Source organism: Ranitomeya variabilis, chromosome 1, assembly GCF_051348905.1.
Source record: "Ranitomeya variabilis isolate aRanVar5 chromosome 1, aRanVar5.hap1, whole genome shotgun sequence".
NCBI lineage: Eukaryota > Metazoa > Chordata > Amphibia > Anura > Dendrobatidae > Ranitomeya > Ranitomeya variabilis.
This window is the reverse complement of record NC_135232.1, coordinates 710,885,340-710,905,384: the sequence shown is the minus strand read 5'-3', so window position 1 is coordinate 710,905,384 and position 20,045 is coordinate 710,885,340. Positions and strand designations below refer to the sequence as shown.

Genomic DNA, 20,045 nt, shown 5'->3' with positions numbered 1-20,045 from the left:
TCTGGTCATGTTTCTTTATTTTCCTACTAACTTATGATACATCAAGAAACCAGGGAAGAAAGTAATACAATATTTTACGCAGATGTCCCGCGGTGCTGGATGATGGCCGCTTCACATGGTGTTCAGGAAATCCCTGGGGAAGAAGTGACAGAATTATTCACAATGGACAAGGGACTTCAAGGATGAATTTAAGAAACTGGGCCCAATTCACAGTTGGATGCCCCAATACCCAGACCCCCTAAAGCCAGAACTGGAGGGAGTGGCCAGGATTAGAAATGGCACCATCCTCTGTTCATGTCTGGTATTGCAGCTCAGATCTATATATGTGATTATAACCGAGCTGCAATACCACATACAAATGCTTGTTTTTTTTTTATAATCCAGTACAACCCCTTTTAAGGGAGGGTAAGTAGCTCACTAGTTTGTTTTGACCCAATCGCGCCCCCCCCCCCCCCCAAAATGTAGGTGGGGTTAAGATGGCACATTGTGCCCCAAGTATAGGGTGACTGGCAGCAGCAGAAAGCTGGAGTCCCTAATAATGACAACAAGGCTACCCTTTAAAGTTTGAGACTATTTTTTATATCCATTAAGGGTGAGGCCCAATCTCGGCACTTACCACAGAGTCTTTCCCAGTTTGGGGTCTTTATAAATAAACTTGTGTTTGTACCCGAACTCCGGAGGGTACAAGACCAACTTCACGTGTCTGGGATGACGAGAGTTCACAGCAATCTCATGGAGCTGGAAAACAAAGAAGGAAAATCTCCATGAAGAGAAAATAATGTGAATTACTAATGATTGTGAAAAAAAAAAAAAGCCCCCCACACACACTTTCAGCCGGCTGTGTGTGCTGTTACAGCCGAGTAGCAGACAGGACCAGTTTAGTCAATGACCCAAGAACTTAACGACTAATATCAATACCGATCCTTTAGTCGTTAGTGTTCAGGGGTCACATTATTGCTTATAAAGCCCAATTTCAGACAAGCCCTTTAATTAGGAGACCTCTATATGGGCAAAAGGTTCCCCCCAATGGATAGGTTGGCATGGTGGGGTGCCCAGTAAGCTATGTTCTTCCTTCTGGCCCATCCTGACTTACCTCTTTCCCCATTGATGAGGGTACCACATGGTCATCCTCTGCGTGCAGGATCAGGATGGGGCTGCTCAGCATTTTCATACTGCAGGGGAAACAGATTTTTGTGTGTGATCAGCCCAATAATTATTTTCTGGACAAGAAACCCCAATGCTTAGTAATATCCCAGCATAGTTATTGTGTTACTACTTCGTGCACTAAAAAATAGCGCCACTCTAGGCTTCAGGTTGTGCCAGGTAATGCAACATGAAGTCCATTGTGCTGAGCTGCAATACCAGACATGGCCTAAAGATTAAGGCTGTGTGCACACGTTGCAGATTTTTTGCGTTTTTTTTTCGCTATAAAAACGTGAAAAAAACGCATACATTATGCATCCCATCATTTAGAATGCATTCTGCAATTTTTGTGCACATGATGTCTTTTTTTCCGCGAAAAAAACGCAGCATGTTCATAAATTTTGCGGATTTCCCACTATATTATTGCATTGGGAACCTCCGGAAAAATCCGCAAAAAAACACACCAAAAACACGGTAACACTCAAAAAACGCATGCGGATTTCTTCCTGAGAGGGACAGGAAGAAAAGAAACACAGCGCCAGATTCAGGAGAACAGAAAAAAAAAATGATCAAGGCAAGCAACAGGTCCTGTTTAAACGTAACCTAATTCTTACTGTACAATGAACTGCAGTATGAATGTGTGGGATCTCTGATCCCGGTACAGACCAGCTACACAAGCATCCCACTCTGGAGGTCTGCTCCAGTCCGTATGTTACTTAGGCAGCCTAGTCATTTGATGAGGGAAGATGTAATACGTCATCTCCCCTGCGGAGGCAGTGCTAAATTCTACCCAAATTACAATAAAACACTTGGAGGTCCCTTTTTTGTAAATATATCATTTCATATAGGACTGTTATAATGGATGTTGAGAGTACTTACTTCTCATCACTCGGAAACACAATATTATCCAGCGCCATAGTGTCCAGAAAAAAATACTCAAATCCTGGGAAAATGTGATAAATCTGTAAGGAGAGGATGAGAAAACCAAGTTTACATTTTTTTTTCATAGAAGCCTATGGAGCGCAGCAGAGAGACTGGACGATGAGGGCTCGATGGCGACTTTGGGTCCTCGTTCTGTGACCACAGTCAATTTCTGAGAGTTGAGTCACCAAGAAGTCCTCGTCTCTGGGATTTCACAGCCCCCATCCATCAGACTACACTCACCTTCCCAAAGGGGTGGAAGGCACCAGCGTCTCTGATGTTGGTGTACGGGGCCTCCAGTATCACAGCGTCGGCCGGACTACCTGCAGGAGCAAGAAAGAAGTCATGTAACCCTCAGGACAGATTTTCATCCTTTGGATGATGGGTTCTCATTCTATGACTGCAAGCAGTGGTCTTGAAAAGCAAACTATAACTCACCTTTTTCTTGCAATTTTCTGGCTGCATTTGTGGCAATGCTATAATTATAGAAGACAAAAAACAATTACTATCTGATCCTGTGCAAGCTGGGTGACCACATATAAGTCCACGACACCGAAAACTACACCCAGTACCAAGCCCCTCCGGGAGGATAGAACACCGAGGAACAAGAAACCTAGAAGTTTGGGGCTTTTATTTGGGAACAATGGCGGTCCTCATTCTTGTGGGCAGCTAGTTGTGTAACGCCCCTTTCTAAGTCACTTACCCAGTACCTAGTGAATGTCCCCAGAGACACACGGGGTTTCCTCGGCTCCGAGCCTTCACCCACTCGTACAAGAAGACCGAGTCGTCGGTCACCCCCTCCTCACTGGGCTGGCCGGTGGAGTCAGCGAAGCCTGTAAAATCAGAACGTGTGATAATAAACATGCAATATGTCACAGAGGGTTAATCTCTAGTAAAACTGGACGAACCTCTGTAGTCCAGAGACAAGACGTGGAAGCCGGCTCTGCTGAGGACCTGAAAGAGATTCCGCAAGTGGTCAGCAGGGGGCGTCCGCAGAGCATGGACATATTGCTGCCAACGCTATGGGCACGCTTGGTCTAGACTCTAGAGCATGGTTATAGGTGGCCAGCTAGACCACCTATAATGGCAGCCAGAATGCCCCCATAAACAGTACTGACCGATGTCTATTAACATTGCTGCTATTAGTGAGAGCGATACCATCAGCCGTACAAGCCTCTGATAATGAAGGTAGCTGTGCTGGCCCGAGATTCTGGAGGCATCAGGCTGCACATATGGGGTATCCGCCCCTCTATAAGAAACTATCCGCAGGAAAATCCTCTTAAGAGGGGACACACCTTCAGGAGCTGGACTCTGTGATCTACGGCCCTGGAGGAAGAGGAAAAGGACAATGAGGTGATCAGTGCAAGTGACAGATGGATATAGGTGGTACACAATCTCTCAGGGGGCTCACTGATTGTAGGCAGTATGGACAACTAATCTAGAATGCTGCTATGAACAGCATCGGGCCGGCGTCTAATAACACTGCAACTAACAGTGCCAGCGATACCATCAGCTGTACAAGTCTGACTTCCCCCATTATCAGTGTCAGACTATGTCTCCATAAACCATAATAGCCAGTTTGCCCCCATTATCAATGTCAGGCCGGCGTCACACTCAGCGTAAGACAATACGGTCCGTTTTTTACGGCCGTAATACGGAGAAATGTTCCCAAAATAGTGGTCCGTATGTCATCCGTAGGCAGGGTGTGTCAGCTTATTTTGCGCATGGCCTCCTCCGTATGTAATCCGTATGGCATCCGTACTGCGAGATTTTCTCGCATGCTTGCAAAACCGACATCTAATGGATTTATGTGCTCAAATGTTCAGTAAAACATTATATATATATATATATATATATATATATATACATACACACGCGCGCGCGCGCGCGCACACACACACACACACACACACACACACACACACGCGCGCTAGATTGTGGCCCGATTCTAATGCATCTGATATTCTAGAATATGCATGTCCCCGTAGTATATGGACAATGATGATTCCAGAATTCGAGGCAGACTGTGCCCGTCGCTGATTGGTCGAGGCAACCTTTATGACATCATCGTCGCCATGGCAAACATTGACATCTACGTCGATACTGTGCCCGTCGCTGATTGGTCGAGGCGACCTTTATGACATCATCGTCGCCATGCTGTGCCCATCGCTGATTGGTTGAGGCCTGGCGGCCTCGACCAATCAGAGACGCGGGATTTCCAGGACAGACAGAAAAAAAAATAAAAAATATATATATATATATATATATATATATATATATATATATATATATATATATATATATATATATATATATATATATATACACACACACACACACACACACACACACACACACACACACACACTAGACTGTGGCCCGATTCTAACGCATCGGGTATTCTAGAATATGCATGTCCCCGTAGTATATGGACAATGATGATTCCAGAATTCGCAGCAGACTGTGCCCGTCGCTGATTGGTCGAGGCAACCTTTATGACATCATCGTCGCCATGGCAACCATTATGACATCTACGTCGATACTGTGCCCGTCGCTGATTGGTCGAGGCGAATTCGCGGCGGCCTCGACCAATCAGAGACGCGGGATTTCTACGTCGATACTGTGCCCGTCTGTGATTGGTCGAGGCCCAAGAGCTGTGCTAAAGCACTGCTCGTGGCTGTAAAAACCCCGGGTGCTGAAAGGAAAGCTGGGTGATCTGTACTTACATTGAGTCGCGGTAAGGCGCCCTCTGGTGGATGAACTCATATGAACTCGAGCGTGGGAACTTTTCCAAGGCTGCAGATCATGAGAACATCCACCAGAGGGCGCCTCACCGCAACTCAATGTAAGTACAGATCACCCAGCTTTCCTTTCAGCACCCGGGGTTTTTACAGCCACGAGCAGTGCTTTAGCGCAGCTCCTGGCTGTAAAATGATTTAACCCCTTCAGATGGATTTACTTTGTGGGACCTGACCGTTCATCAGACGGTATGTATATTGTTGGTTTATTATTTTGCCAAGCGAGGGTCTTCCGGGTGGATTGAGAGAACAATAAAATACTAAAACAACCTGTTTGTTTATTTCATTAAAATACTTTTTAATAACGTGTGTGTGTGTGTTTTTTAATCCTTTCAGACAATTGGATTAATAATGGATAGGTGACATAATTGACGCCTCTCCATTATTAATCTGGCTTAATGTCACCTTACAATAGCAAGGTGACATTAACCCTTCATTACCCCATATCCCACGGCTACACGGGAGTGGGAAGAGAGTGGCCAAGTGCCAGAATAGGCGCATCTTCCAGATGTGCCTTTTCTGGGGTGGCTGGGGGCAGATGTTTGTAGCCAGGGGGGGCCAATAACCATGGACCCTCTCCTGGCTATTAAAATCTGCCCTCAGTCACTGGCTTTACCACTCTGGCGGAGAAAATTGCGCGGGAGCCCACGCCAATTTTTTCCGCGATTTAACCCTTTATTTTACAAGCTACAGTGCCCAAATTTTGCACATACACACTACTAACATTAGTAGTGTGGAATATGCAAAAAAAATGGGGATATGAGATGGTTTACTGTATGTAAACCATGTCTCATATCCTGTCGGGTTGGGGAAGGAGAAATGAAGAGCCGGCAATTGAATTACCGGCTTTTCACTAACACCGCTGCGTATTTCTCGCAAGTCACACTGCTGGTCCGTGTGGAATCCGTATTTTTCTCGCCCCCATAGACTTTCATTGGCGTATTTTTTGCACAATACGCTGACAAACGCAGCATGCTGCGATTTTGTACGGCCGTAGAAAGGCGTATATTACGGATGCGTTATATACGGCTGATAGGACCTGACCCATTGGGAATAATTGGGCCGTTTGTTAGGCGTGTTTTACGGACGTATTTTATGCGCTCTTACGTCCGTAAAACCCGCTAGTGTGACGGCAGCCTCAGGGATACAGGGGCTTCTCACAAAATTAGAATATCTTCAAAAAGTTAATTTAATACAAAAAGTTAAACTGATATTATATAGAGTCATTACAGACAGAGTGGTCTATTTCAAGTCTTAATTTCTGTTAATGTTGATGATTATGGCTTACAGTCAATGTAAACCCAAAATTCATTACCTCAGTAAATTAGGTAATTATCAAAACACCTGTAAAGGCTTCCTAAGTGTTTATAAAGGTCCCTTAGTCTGTTTCAGTAGCTCCACAATCATGGGGAAGACTGCTGACTTGTCAGATGTCCAGAAGGCAGGGGTGTACCTAGCCTCTCTGCTGCCTGAGGCGAACTTCAGAACAAGGATCATTAATGGCAGTGGCAGGCCTGGCACAAACATACAGATACACAGTGATGGCTGGAGAGCTGTGGTCTTGTAGGCAGACACAGTCCAGCTTCCTTTTAGCACAGGAGGCAGCACTGATTGGGAACCTATTATCTCTGGCACACGCCTACAAAACTCTGGGCAGCTCCAATGTGGCCGCTGCATGACACTGACCAGTCAGACATGTCCACCATGCAGCACCGTCCACACACCACATGCAACGACCTGCAGTCTGAGCATCAACAAGCCGCAACTGCACTAACCTGGTAAGATGGTGCGTCTTCCCCAACAGACCATGCCTCCTTCTCCCAAAACGCTTAGCCAAACACAATCATCCTGCACCAGGGGCGTACATAGAAATCATGGGGCCCCACAGCAGAAATTCTAATTGCCCCCTCCCTCAAAAAAAAGAATATTTGGCTGGGTCACATAATATCTCACGTCTTTGCTGCCGTTACAAAGTAATTTTCCTCCTATGGAAGCCCCTAGATTCCTCTTTTATTGCCCCCATAAAGTGTGATGCCAACAAAAGTGTCCCACAAACACTGTGCTCTCCCCACAGTGAATTGCTTCACAGGACCCTCTATACACACACAGCATGATGACCCTACTGTACCCCCCCATCAACTATTCCGGCACAGTTTGATTCCCAACTGTGATCCCCACACAGCCCTCCATGTAGTATAATGGCCCACATACAATATAATAGCCCCTACATCTCTTCACACTGTATAATGGCCCCCAACACAGCCCTCAAATCGCCCTCCGTGAAGTATAAAGGTTTCCTCATAGCCCTCATTATTAAACCACAGAAAAAAACTCAAAAAGCAACTTACTATGGCCATCTAATACTATGCACAAGCTGGGTGCAGAGAACGTCCCAAGATGGAGATTCGGGCAGTGCCCTCATAGCCCTCCAAGTATTATCATGCCCCCACAGAGCCCTACAAATATAATGGTTTCCATGTAGTATAATTGGCTCCATATTTTATAATGCACCCAAATAGCCCTCCATATAGTATAATGCACCACCAGAGAAAATGCACCCTAAAATTCTCCATACACTGCGTGCAGAATTATTAGGCAAGTTGTATTTTAGAGGATTATTTTTATTATTGATCAACAACTATGTTCTCAATCAACCCAAAAGACTCATAATTATCAAAGCTTAATATTTTTGGAAGCTGGAGTGTTTTTTTTTTTTTTAAGATTTGGCTATCTTAGGAGGATTACTGTGCAGAATTATTAGGCAACTTAATGAAAAACAAATATATTCCCATCTCACTTGTTTATTTTCACCAGGTAAACCAATATAACTGCACAAAATTTAGAAATAAACATTTCTGAGATGCAAAAAATTAGTGACCAATATAGCCACCTTTCTTTATGATGACACTCAACAACCTTCCATCCATAGATTCTGGTGAACAAGGGGGCCATGTCATTATTTTTTCTTCTTTGAGACCTTTACTGGCCAGCCACGCTGTGGAGTAGTTGGAGGCATGTGATGGAGCATTGCCCTGCATGAAAATAATGTTTTTCTTGAACGATACCGACTTCTTCCTGTACCACTGCTTGAAGAAGTTGTCTTCCAGAAACTGGCAGTAGGTCTGGGAGTTAAGCTTCATCCTCAACCTGAAAAGGTCCCACAAGTACATCTTTGATGATACCAGCCCATACCAGTACCCCACCTCCACCTTGCTGGCGTCTGAGTCGGAGTGGAGCTCTCTGCCCTTTACTGATCCAGCCTCTGGCCCATCTTTCTGGCCCATCCAGAGTCACTCTCATTTCATCAGTTCATAAAACCTTTGAAAAGTCAGTCTTAAGATATTTCTTGGCCAAGTCTTGACGTTTTATCGTATGTTTCTTGTTCAAAGGTGGTCGTTTTTCAGCCTTCCTTACCTTGGCCATGACCCCGAGTATCGCACACCTTGTGCTTTTAGTTACTCCAATAACGTTGCAGCTTTGAAATATGGCAAAACTGGTGGCAAATTGCATCTTGGCAGCTTCACGCTTGATATTTCCCAATTCATGTGCAGTTATTTAGGGCCTTTTTTTGTCCAACACGCTTCTTGCAACCCTGTTGGCTATTTGCCATGAAACGCTTGATTGTTCGGTGATCACGCTTCAAAAGTGTCCTGTCAAATCTCTCTTCTGACCCATTTTGCCAAAGTAAAGGAAGTTGCCTAATAATTAAGCACACCTAATATAGGGTTTTGATGTCATTAGACAACAGTGCACCCCTCGTCATTACAGAGATGCACATCACCTGATTTACTTAATTGGTAGTTGGCTCTCAAGCCTGAACAGCTTGGAGTAGGACAACATGTATAAAAAGTATCATGTGATCAAAATACAACTTGCCTAATAATTCTGCACACAGTGTACAGCACCCCTCATATACAACGCAGCACCCCCACATACAGCACAGCACTCCCATATACAGCACCTCCCATGTAGAGCACAGCACCCCCATATACAGAACCCACCATATACAGCGCAGCACCCCCCATATACAGCACCCTATACAATACAGCACGTGACCCCCATATACAGCACAGGACCCCTCATATACAGCACCCAACCATATACACCACAGCACCCCCCATATACAGCACCTGGGGTCGGATGAACACAGACACAGTCACTTGATGCAGAGACGTAGAATGACTTACAGATGGACCAATCATTTACACTCCCTAGCTGGAGGGGGCAGATGCAGAGGAGGCAGAGTCAATTGCTGCTGTATTGAAACTGAAAGTGCAACCAGGCAGCCTGCTCCCTCGCAAGTCCCGACCACAACTTGCTCTTCTGACTCACTGACAACACACGGACGTACTGACGCCTGAGGCAAAGTGTTCAACTGGCCTCATTATAGGTGCGCCCCTGCCAGAAGGCAGTCATTGACACACTCCACAAGTAGAGTAAGGGTACGTGTTCACAATCAGGAAACGCTGCGTGTTTGACGCTGCGTGGGGCCGCAGCGTCAAACACGCAGCGTCCAGATGTTCCAGCATAGTGGAGGGGATTTTATGAAATCTCATCTCCACTATGCGTGGAAACACGCATCCGTCGGCCCTGCGACTCCGGACATGCTGCGCATCTTTTAAGATCGCGGCATGTCCGTGTTCCTTGCGGCGACGCTGCGCCGCCGCAAGGAATAACACAGGGCCCTATGCAAGGGGTGCGATGATGCCGGATGTGTGCAATGAACACATCCGGCATCATGGCATCACAGAAGGGGGCGGGGCTTAGCGCTGAGCGGGTTTGCCGCTCCGACGATACAGCCGGCCATCCTGATCGTGGACACATACCCTAAGCCATGAAAGGTCATTGCTAAAGAAGCTGGCTGTTCACAGAGTGATGTATTCAAGCATATAACCCCTTAAAGGGAATCTGTCACCCCAAAAATTGTATATGAGCTAAGTCCGCCGGCACCAGGGGCTTATCTACAGTATTCTGTAATGCTGTAGATAAGCCCCCGATGTAACCTGAAAGATAAGAAAAACAGGTTATATTATACTCACCCAGGGGTCCGGGCCGATGGGCGTCGTGGTCTGGGTCCGGCGCCTCCCATCTTCTTACGATGACGTCCTCTTCTGGTCTTCACGCCGCAACTGCGGCACAGGCGTACTTTGTCTGACCTGTTAAGGGCAGAGCAAAGTACTGCAGTGCGCAGGCGCCGGGCTTCTCTGACCTTTCCCGGTGATCGTATGAAGATGAGAGGCGCTGGACCCGGGTGAGTATAATATAACCTGTTTTTCTTATCTTTCAGGTTACATCTGGGGCTTATCTACAGCATTACAGAATGCATTACAGAATGCTGTAGATAAGCCCCTGATGCCGGTGGCCGCAGCTCATATACGATTTTTGGGGTGACAGATTCCCTTTTACGACCAGGGGTATTTTCGTTTTTGCATTTTTGGTTTTTGCTCCCTTCCTTCCCAGAGCCATAACTTCTTTATTTTTTGGTCAAAATGGCCATGTGAGGGCTTGTTTTTTGTGGGACGAGTTGTACAACATAACTGGTTTTAACATATTGTGTACTGGGAAATGGGTAAACAATTCCAAGTGCAGGGAATTTGCAAAACAAAAGTGCAATTCCACAGTTTTTTTTTTTTTTTTTTTACCATGTTCACTAAATGCTAAAACTGACCTGCCATTGTGATTCTCCAGGTTATTACGAGTTCACAGACACCAAACATGTATAGGTTCTTTTTTATTTAAGTGGTGCAAAAAAAAAATCCAAACTTTTGGTTAATGAAGAAAAACAAAGTCGCCGTTTTCCAAGACCTGTAGCGTCTGAATTTTTCATCATTTGGGGCTGGGTGAGGGCTTATTTTTTGCTCACCGAACTGCCATTTTTATTGATACCATTTTCGTGTAGATACGATCTTTTGATCGCCCGTTCGGGGACCAAAAAAAGTAATTCTGGCATTACATTGTTTAGAGATCAGGTTAATCCTTTCCTTATATTGATAGATCGGGCAGTTCTGAACATAGCAATACAAAATATGTGTATGTTTAATTTTTTATTATTGTTTTATTTTGAATGGGGTGAATTGGGGGTGATTTGAACTTTTATAAAAAAAAAATATTTTAATATTTGTAAAAACTTTTTTTTTTTACTTTTTGCATGCTTCAATAGTTTCCATAAGAGACTAGAAGCTGCAGTTGTCTGATCGGCTCTGCTACATACAGGTGATGATCAGATCGCCTGTGTGTAGCAGAAATGCTCACTTGCTATGAACACTGACCACCGGGCGGCGCTCATAGCAATCCGGCTACGACAACCATAGAAGTCTGCTGGAGACCTCTGGTTGTCATGCCAACCCATTGGTGACCCATGATCACGTGACAGGGTCATTGATGGGCCAGAGTTCCGGCGCACTTACCGGAAGCACCAGTTAAATGCCGTTGTCAGAGATTGACACCCGCGATTCCACTTGCGGCTATTAGAGGCACATGTCAGCTGTTCAAAACAGCTAACGTGTGCCAGGGAAGATGTGGGCTCAGCGCCAGAGCCTACATCAAAGGGAGGGATTCCAACTTGGGCGTACTATTACGCCCAACAATGGAAAGAGGTTAAAGGAAAGTTGAGTGGAAGGAAAAAGGTGCACAAGCAACCGGGATAACAATCCTTTCAAGGCTGCAGTTCAGAGAAGGCCATTCAAAACTTTGTGAGATATTCACAAGGAGTGGACTGCTGCTGGAGTCATTGCTTCAAGAGCCACCACACACAGATGTATCCAGGACATGGGCTACAAGTGTCGTATTCCTTGTGTCAAGCTGCTCATGATCAATAGACAACGCCAGAAGCGTCTTACCTGAGCCAAGGAGAAGAAGAACTGGACTGTTGCTCAGTGGTCCAAGGTGTTATTTTCAGATGAAAGTAAATTTTGCATTTCTTTTGGAAATCAAGGTCCCAGAGTCTGGAGAAAGAGTGGAGAGGCCACAATCCAAGCTGCTTGAGGTCTAGTGTGAAGTTTCCACAATCAGTGATGGTTTGGGGAGCCATGTCATCTGCTGGTGTAGGTCCACTGTGTTTTATCAAGACCAAAGTCAGCGCAGCCGAAAAGGAAATTTTAGAGCACTTCATGCTTCCCTCTGCTGACAAGCTTTTTGGAGATGGAAATGTCATTCTCCAGCCGGACTTGGCACCTGTCCACACTGCCAAAAGTACCAATACCTGGTGTACAAACAACAGTATCACTGTGCTTGATTGGCCAGCAAACTCGCCTGACCTTAACCCCATAGAGAATCTATGGGGTATTGTCAAGAGGAAGATGAGAGACATCAGACCCAACAATGCAGACGAGCTGAAGGCTGCTATCAAAGCAACCTGGGCTTCCATAACACCTCAGCAGTGCCACACGCAAATCGCCTCCATGCCACGCCACATTGATTCAGTAATTGATGCAAAAGGAGCCCCGACCAAGTATTGAGTGCATTTACTGAACATACATTTCAGTAGGCCAACATTTCGGATTTTAAAATCATATTTTCAAGCTGGTGCTATAAAGTATTTTAATTTACTGAGATAGTGACTTTAGGGTTTTCATTGGCTGTAAGCCATAATCATCAACATTAATAGAAATAAACACGTGAAATACGTCACTCTGTTTATAATGACTCTACATAATATATGAGTTTCACTTTTTGTATTGAAGAACTGAAATAAATTAACTTTTTGAGGATATTCTAATTTTGTGAGAAGCACCAGTGTATAATCATTATCAGTGTCAGACTATAACCCCATTAACAGTAATAGCCAGATTGCCCCCATTATCAGTGTCTAGCTATATATCCCCATAAACAGTGCCAGCTTGTATATCCCAAGCCTGATTACATACCCATAATCATCAGCACACAATAACAGTCTAATAGCTAATTAGAGTCACTTAGCACAATATAAGGAGTGAGCCGCCTCGGGCCTCCATCATCACTTGTTTGACAGACTAGATGGAGTCAGCGCTTCCTTGATGGGACATTATATAATTTTTTGGAGGACTGTAATCAAGTTCCCCTTATAGACAAGTCTGTAATCACCTGGTTCCTCCATTACCATGGAGATAAATGATGACCGGATTGTCATCGGCGAGCGATCTTTCATACCAGCGCTGGTCCTTGTCTTTGGCCTCCTCTCCCCTGCTGGCAGGCAGCGTGTGCCTACAAGAGGTGATGGCAATGATTAATGGGGAGGCTCTGTGCAGAGAGCAGACGTTGCTCCCCGCTCGACGCATTATTGAATTGTAACCGTCTGATTAATTTTTATTTCATAGGCAACTTTGTAATCTATCTGAGCGCTGCAGATAAATAATAGATAGATAGATAATAGATGGATAGATAGAGAATAGATAGATGATAGATAGAGATAGATAATAGATGGATAGCTAATAGATAGATAATAGATAGATAGAGAGGGATAGATAATAGATAGATAATATATAGATAGATTATTGATGATAGATAGAAAGATAGATATATAGATAATAGATACATAGATGATATATAGATGATAGATGGATAGATAGATAATAGATGATAGATAGAGATAGATAGATAGATGATAGATACATAGATAGATGATATATAGATGATAGATGGATAGATAGAGATAGATAGATAATAGATAGATAGAGATAGAGAGATAGATAATAGATGATAGATAGAGATAGATAGATAGATAATAGATGATAGATAGAGATAGATAGATAGATAGATAGAGTCCGACCATCAAGCTGTGGTTACTCACCAGATTCCCAGGGTGACTCCTTCCTCTGATGTCAGATAGAAGTTTACCGTGTGATTCACGACTTCTCCTGGGTTCTTCAAGTCGACAAATAGCGGAATTTTTACTATGGAGACAATATTGGTAAAATGAGACCCAAGGTGCAGCGTCCGCTGGGTCCTGACTGATGACAGAACCTGCCAGTGCAGGTGTGAACAGGGCCGTACCTCTGACCCTGCGGCTGCTCTGCCCCGTGCTGTGTGCAGACTACAGACAGCAAGGATCCAGCTCCACAAGCATAAAATTATTCCTTATTGATACAGATTATAAATTCTAAATAAATCCATATCGGCTTAGAAAAAAACAAGCCAACACAGCGTTTCTGTACCCCATCACTGCAGAGGAGCTGAAGGCTCCATCACCAAACTACAGGTACAGATCTGGGTACTTACCCATGTTTAAGTAAACCACCTTGCCCAAAAGTGCGGGGAAGAGTCTAATGATAAACGGGACACATATATAAATGGCGATGAGCGTTATCACACACGACTTCATGAAGGACAACACACGGGAAGACCGCCTGGAAAATAAGTGCATGCATTATAATAATAGCACATCATGGCTGCCGCCAGAAATGCACAGAAGTCACCGCCCGGGCTAGGTGCTATGCCGTCCTCCATGCTGTACACTGCAGCTCTGCTGCCCGGTTTGGTGGTTGTATGCTAGCACAGGCTCAGCAGGAAGGACGTACATGGACTACTCATGTATTAAGTGATTGGAAAGAAATTATGCCACAATAGAAGAATAAAATGACGAGGCTGAAGTTGGTTTCTTATTGGTCAGTTTCCTATTCAGCAATTTTCTCTTTTCTGTTTTTTATAGGTTTAACAACAAAAAATAAGCCTCACAATAATAACATACAATGCAGTGAGGTTCCCTGATGTGAATACACTTAACAGCTACAAAAATTATAAAACTGGCACAAAAATGGGCATCAAAGTGGGCACCGAAGGGTGTTAATCAAAGGGTTAAATGCCTTTGGGCCACTGATGTCACAGTGCAGACATACACTGTGTTCCAAATTATTATGCAAATTGGATTTAAGTGTCATAAAGATTTAATTGTTTTGTTTTTCAAATAAACTCGTGGATGGTATTGTGTCTCGGGGCTCAATGGATCACTGAAATCAATCTTAAACACATGTGATAATTGGTTTTCCAGGTGATTCTAATTAAAGGAAAACTACTTAAAAATGATGTTCCATATTATTAAGCAGGTCACAGTTTTCAAGTAACATGGGAAAGAAAAAGGATCTCTCTGCTGCTGAAAAGCATCAAATAGTGCAATGCCTCGGTGAAGGGATGAAAACATTTGAAATTTTCCAAAAACATAAGCGTGATCATCGTACTGTTAAGAGATTTGTGGCTGTATCTGAGCACAAATGTGTTTGTGCTGATAAAGGCATAATGAGGAAGATTTCTGCCAGGCAAGTTCATCGGATTAAGAGAGCAGCTGGTAAAAAGCCATTACAAAGCAGCAAACAGATATTTGAAGCTGCTGGTGCCTCTGGAGTCCCTCAAACCTCAAGGTGTAGGATCCTTAAAAGGCTTCCTGTGGTGCATAAACCTACTATTCGGCCACCCTTAAACAGTGTTCACAAGCAGAAATGGTTGTATTAAGCCCACACATACATGAAGACTAATTTCCAAACAGTCTTGTTTACTGATAAGTGTTGAGCAACCCTGGATGGTCCAGATGGATGGAGTAGTGGATGGCCACCATGTCCCAACAAGGCTGCAACGTCAGCAAGGAGGTGGAGGAGTCATGTTTTGGTCCGGAATCATGGGAAACAGCTGGTAAGGCCCTTTAAGGTTCCTGAAGGTGTGAAAATGACCTCTGCAAAGTATATAGAGTTTCTGACTGACAACTTTCCTCCATGGTATAAAAAGCAGAAACGTGCCTTCAGGAGCAAAATCATCTTCATGCTGACAATGCCCCATCTCATGCTGCAAAGAATACCTCTGAGTCATTGGCTGCTATGGGCATAAAAGGAGATAAACTCATGGTGTGGCCACCATCTTCCCCTGACCTCAACCCTATAGAGAACCTTTGGAGTATCATCAAACAAAAGATCTATGAGGGTGGGAGGCAGTTCACATCAATACAGCAGCTCTGGGAGGCTATTCTGACTTCATGCAAAGAAATACAAGCAGAAACTCTCCAAAAACTCACAAGTTCAATGGATGCAAGAATTGTGAAGGTGACATCAAAGAAGGGTTCCTATGTTACCATGTAACTTGGCCGGTTAGGATGTTTTGGAGTTAAATAGCTTTTTTGTTCAGTGAATGTGACCTCCTAATGCTGCTAATTCCACAAATGAGCATTTTCAGTTCTTTAAAACATATCAAATGTTTAGAAATTCTACTGTGCCTAATAATTTGGAACAGTGCATTTTACGTTTTTATTCATTTTGGAGATTATACTGTTATCATTGGGAGGTTTTTCCAATAAAATTCGATGTATAATCTAACGGGTGATGACTTTTATTAGACTGACTGTCATTTGCACTGACAATTTAGGAAAATCTGATAAAAATGTAATTTGCATAATAATTTGGAACATAGTGTATAGAACAGGGCGCCCCACATCACAACCAGGTCTCTCCAGCCTGGCCCAAATGCGTTCTGGGCATCAGAATTGGCATCAAAGTGGGCAGACAGCCCAATTTCACAGATTTTAATAAGTAACTGATGTTGTTAAGGGGTTAAATGACTTTGGGCCACTGATCTCACACTAAGAATACACAGATATCATTTAACCCCTTAAAAACATCAGCTACTTATTCAAATGGCTTTTGATGCAGGCCACCACTAAGTAACTGATGTTTTTAAGGGGTTAAATGACATCTGTGTATTCTTAGTGTGAGATCAGTGGCCCAAAGTCATTTAACCCCTTAACAACATCAGTTACTTATTAAAATCTGTGAAATTGGGCTGTCTGCCAACTTTGATGCCAATTCTGATGCCCAGAACCCATCTGGACCAGGTTAGAGGGACCTGGGTTTGATGAAGGCTTCACTATCTGTGTATTCATAGGGTGAGATCAGTGGCCCAAAGTCATTTAACCCTTTGATAAACACCCTTCGGTGCCCACTTTGAGGCCCATTTTTGTGCCAGTTTTATAGTTTTTGTAGCTGTTGTTAAGTGTATTCACATCAGGGAATCTCACTGCATTGTATGTTATTATCGTGATGCTTATTATTTGTTGTTAACCCTATAAAAAAAAAACCAGAAAAGAAAATATTGCCGAATAAGAAACCAACTTCAGCCTCGTAATAAAATGTGACCTTAAAAGCTGGAGGAACTGAAATAGAACATGTGACAGTCCGGTGACATCAGGGCCCCGTGTCGCAATATAGCTCGTGCAGTTTAGCCATTTTTTATACATCTGACCTCATCTCATCACTATTTGGTTTGGCACCAACCTTAGATAAATTCTCCAGGAATTGTAATACTAGCAATTGCCCTATATAACATTTTGGACAATCCCATTCATCCTCCTGGCTGAGAACAGATTGGGTGTAGGGAACGGAGAGGGCACTTATTACACTAGGGGTCTACTTACCTGGATCTAGAGGGGATGGCTGGGGAAAGGGTTTCACTAATAATCGCCCTGAATCTTTCCATATAGTAGCGGAGCTGAACATCGATCATTTTGCAGCCTCCATTTACACACATGCTGTTAGTGCCCCCTGGTGGTGGCTGTCAGCAGCCAGAATTTTTATATCATTTGACAGTACTTGTTCGCAGGGAATCATTTATGGAAAAAAAAGGAACACTAATCACATCATTACCATAGACCACACAGGATGTACCCATATAGCAGTGTTATTTATAAGTACTATATAGCGGCATTAGTTATGGGTACTGTATGGTAACAACATTTATAAGTACTATATGAAAACATAACTTATGTGTAATAATGGCAGTATGATCTATGTACATACTGGCAGTGTCATATATGAGTACTGTATAGTGGCATTAGTTATTTGTACAGTAGAGTAGCATTTTTATGAGTGGTTTGTGTGGCATTAGTTAAGAGTACTGTTTGGCGGCATAAGGTATGTGTACATTATGGCAGTGAAATCTATGCACATCGTATGGTGACATTATTGGTACATTATGGCAGCATAATCTATGTACACCGTATTGTCATCTTATTTGTACATTATGGCAATGTCATTTATGAGCACTGTATAGTGGCATTAGTAATGCATACAGGAAGGAAAGGTTATCTATAAACACTGTATGGTGGCATTACTGATATGTACAGTATGGCAGTTAAATCTATAGTATGTACACTTTATAGTGACATTTTACAGTATATTAATGTAATTAGTACTGTTTGGCATTAGTACTGTATGGCAGAGTTATTTATAAGTACTATATGATGGCATTAGTTAAGAGTACTGTATGGCAGTGATATTTGTATGGAGGCCTAAGTTGTGTACATAATGGCAGTATAATCTATGCACACTATGATGATATTATGACAGTGTAATTTATGAGCACTGTATATGGTGGTATTAATTAGGTATGTTGTATAGCACTGTTATTTATTAACTGTATGGGGACATTAATTAGGTATACGGTATAGCACTGTTATTTAATAGCCCTGTACAGTGACATAAATTAGGTATACTGTACAGCACTGTTATTTATTAGCACTGTTTGGTGACATTAATTAGGTATACTGTATAGCACTGTTATTAACACTGTATGGTGACATTAATTAGGTATACTGTATAGCACTTTTTTTATTAGCACTGTATGGTGACATTAATTAGGTATACTGTATAGCACTGTATGGTGACATTAATTAGGTATACTGTATAGCACTGTTATTAGCACTGTATGGTGACATTAATTAGGTATACTGTATAGCACTGTATGGTGACATTAATTAGGTATACTGTATAGCACTGTTATTAGCACTGTATAGTGACATTAATTATGTATACTGTATAGCAATGTTATTAGCACTGTATGGTGACATTAATTAGGTATACTGTATAGCACTGTATGGTGACATTAATTAGGTATACTGTATAGCACTGTATGGTGACATTAATTAGGTATACTGTATAGCACTGTTATTTATTAGCACTGTATGGTGACATTATGTATACTGTATAGCAATGTTATTAGCACTGTATGGTGACATTAATTAGGTATACTGTATAGCACTGTATGGTGACATTAATTAGGTATACTGTATAGCACTGTATGGTGACATTAATTAGGTATACTGTATAGCACTGTTATTTATTAGCACTGTATGGTGACATTAATGTATACTGTATAGCAATGTTATTAGCACTGTATGGTGACATTAATTAGGTATACTGTATAGCACTGTATGGTGACATTAATTAGGTATACTGTATAGCACTGTATGGTGACATTAATTAGGTATACTGTATAGCACTGTATGGTGACATTAATTAGGTATACTGTATAGCACTATTATTTATTAGCACTGTATGGTGACATTAATTAGGTATACTGTATAGCAATGTTATTAGCACTGTATGGTGACATTAGGTATACTGTATAGCACTTTATGGTGCCATTAATTAGGTATACTGTATAGCAATGTTATTTGTGAGCACTACATGGTGACATTATTGATGTGTGCAGTATGGCAGTTTATTCTACATACATGGTGACATTATCCATGCATTATATAATAACACCAAGGGCACTGACTGTATATTATACATGCGTTCTTCTATGTGTGTCGTCTCATTAGTCCCCTAAGTTGACAATACCCTGTGTCCCCACCGCTGATTTTTGCTTTTTTCTGTGTCTCTCATGCAGACAGCACAGATCATTGCCCAGAACAAAGTACAAGGCTGATAATGATTACATGCACATGAATAAGGATAGGAAAAGTCACTCACCGGGGCTTAGGAGTTCTGCTGTGAGGCTTAGACATTTTGGGGCTTTCAGCCTTCACTTGGGGTCCGGAGCCCCCTTTTTGGGCCGCGTCTCTTCTTTTCATTCTTCTTTGGTCGGTCTGGGATTTCTTTGTGTCAGGGGACCGATGAGCAAATAGTCACTAGGTCAAAGGAGACCAGAACACTTCACTTCCTCTGCATTTATGGTTTTCAGAATTAGATCTTACAAGGACCGAACAGCCGGGATATTCTGCTGAGCTCACGCTTCTCTATGAGGAAGTCGCCTGGAAAGCAATTGCATAATTTAAGGTCTTCCTTCTCCAGTGTTAAAAATTCTGGATTATCAAATAATCCGGATTATCAGATAGCAATAGAAAAACATGTACGGTTTACCTGGCAGGGTGGAGAAACTTTAGGGAGACATAAAATATTGATTGTAGCAGATTTCATTTGTTCAACATTTTCAAAATCTCTGCTTACT

General features: G+C 42.8%; 1 protein-coding gene across 1 annotated transcript in view; it reads right to left on the bottom strand.

Annotated features, from left to right (window-relative positions):
- Positions 1-20,045, bottom strand: part of ABHD12B (abhydrolase domain containing 12B) — a 46,036-nt gene continuing 25,991 nt past the window's right edge. Inside the window, exons 2-14 of the mRNA XM_077267375.1 lie at positions 19,568-19,848; positions 14,058-14,185; positions 13,630-13,732; positions 12,924-13,043; positions 3,360-3,390; positions 2,973-3,018; positions 2,768-2,897; positions 2,503-2,540; positions 2,308-2,387; positions 2,023-2,105; positions 1,094-1,172; positions 617-738; positions 1-133 (exon numbers count right to left, since the gene is read on the bottom strand). Coding sequence (XP_077123490.1) covers positions 112-133; positions 617-738; positions 1,094-1,172; positions 2,023-2,105; positions 2,308-2,387; positions 2,503-2,540; positions 2,768-2,897; positions 2,973-3,018; positions 3,360-3,390; positions 12,924-13,043; positions 13,630-13,732; positions 14,058-14,185; positions 19,568-19,668 — 1,083 coding nt within the window. The 5' untranslated portion in view covers positions 19,669-19,848 and the 3' untranslated portion in view covers positions 1-111. The remainder of the gene's footprint in view (positions 134-616; positions 739-1,093; positions 1,173-2,022; positions 2,106-2,307; positions 2,388-2,502; positions 2,541-2,767; positions 2,898-2,972; positions 3,019-3,359; positions 3,391-12,923; positions 13,044-13,629; positions 13,733-14,057; positions 14,186-19,567; positions 19,849-20,045) is intronic.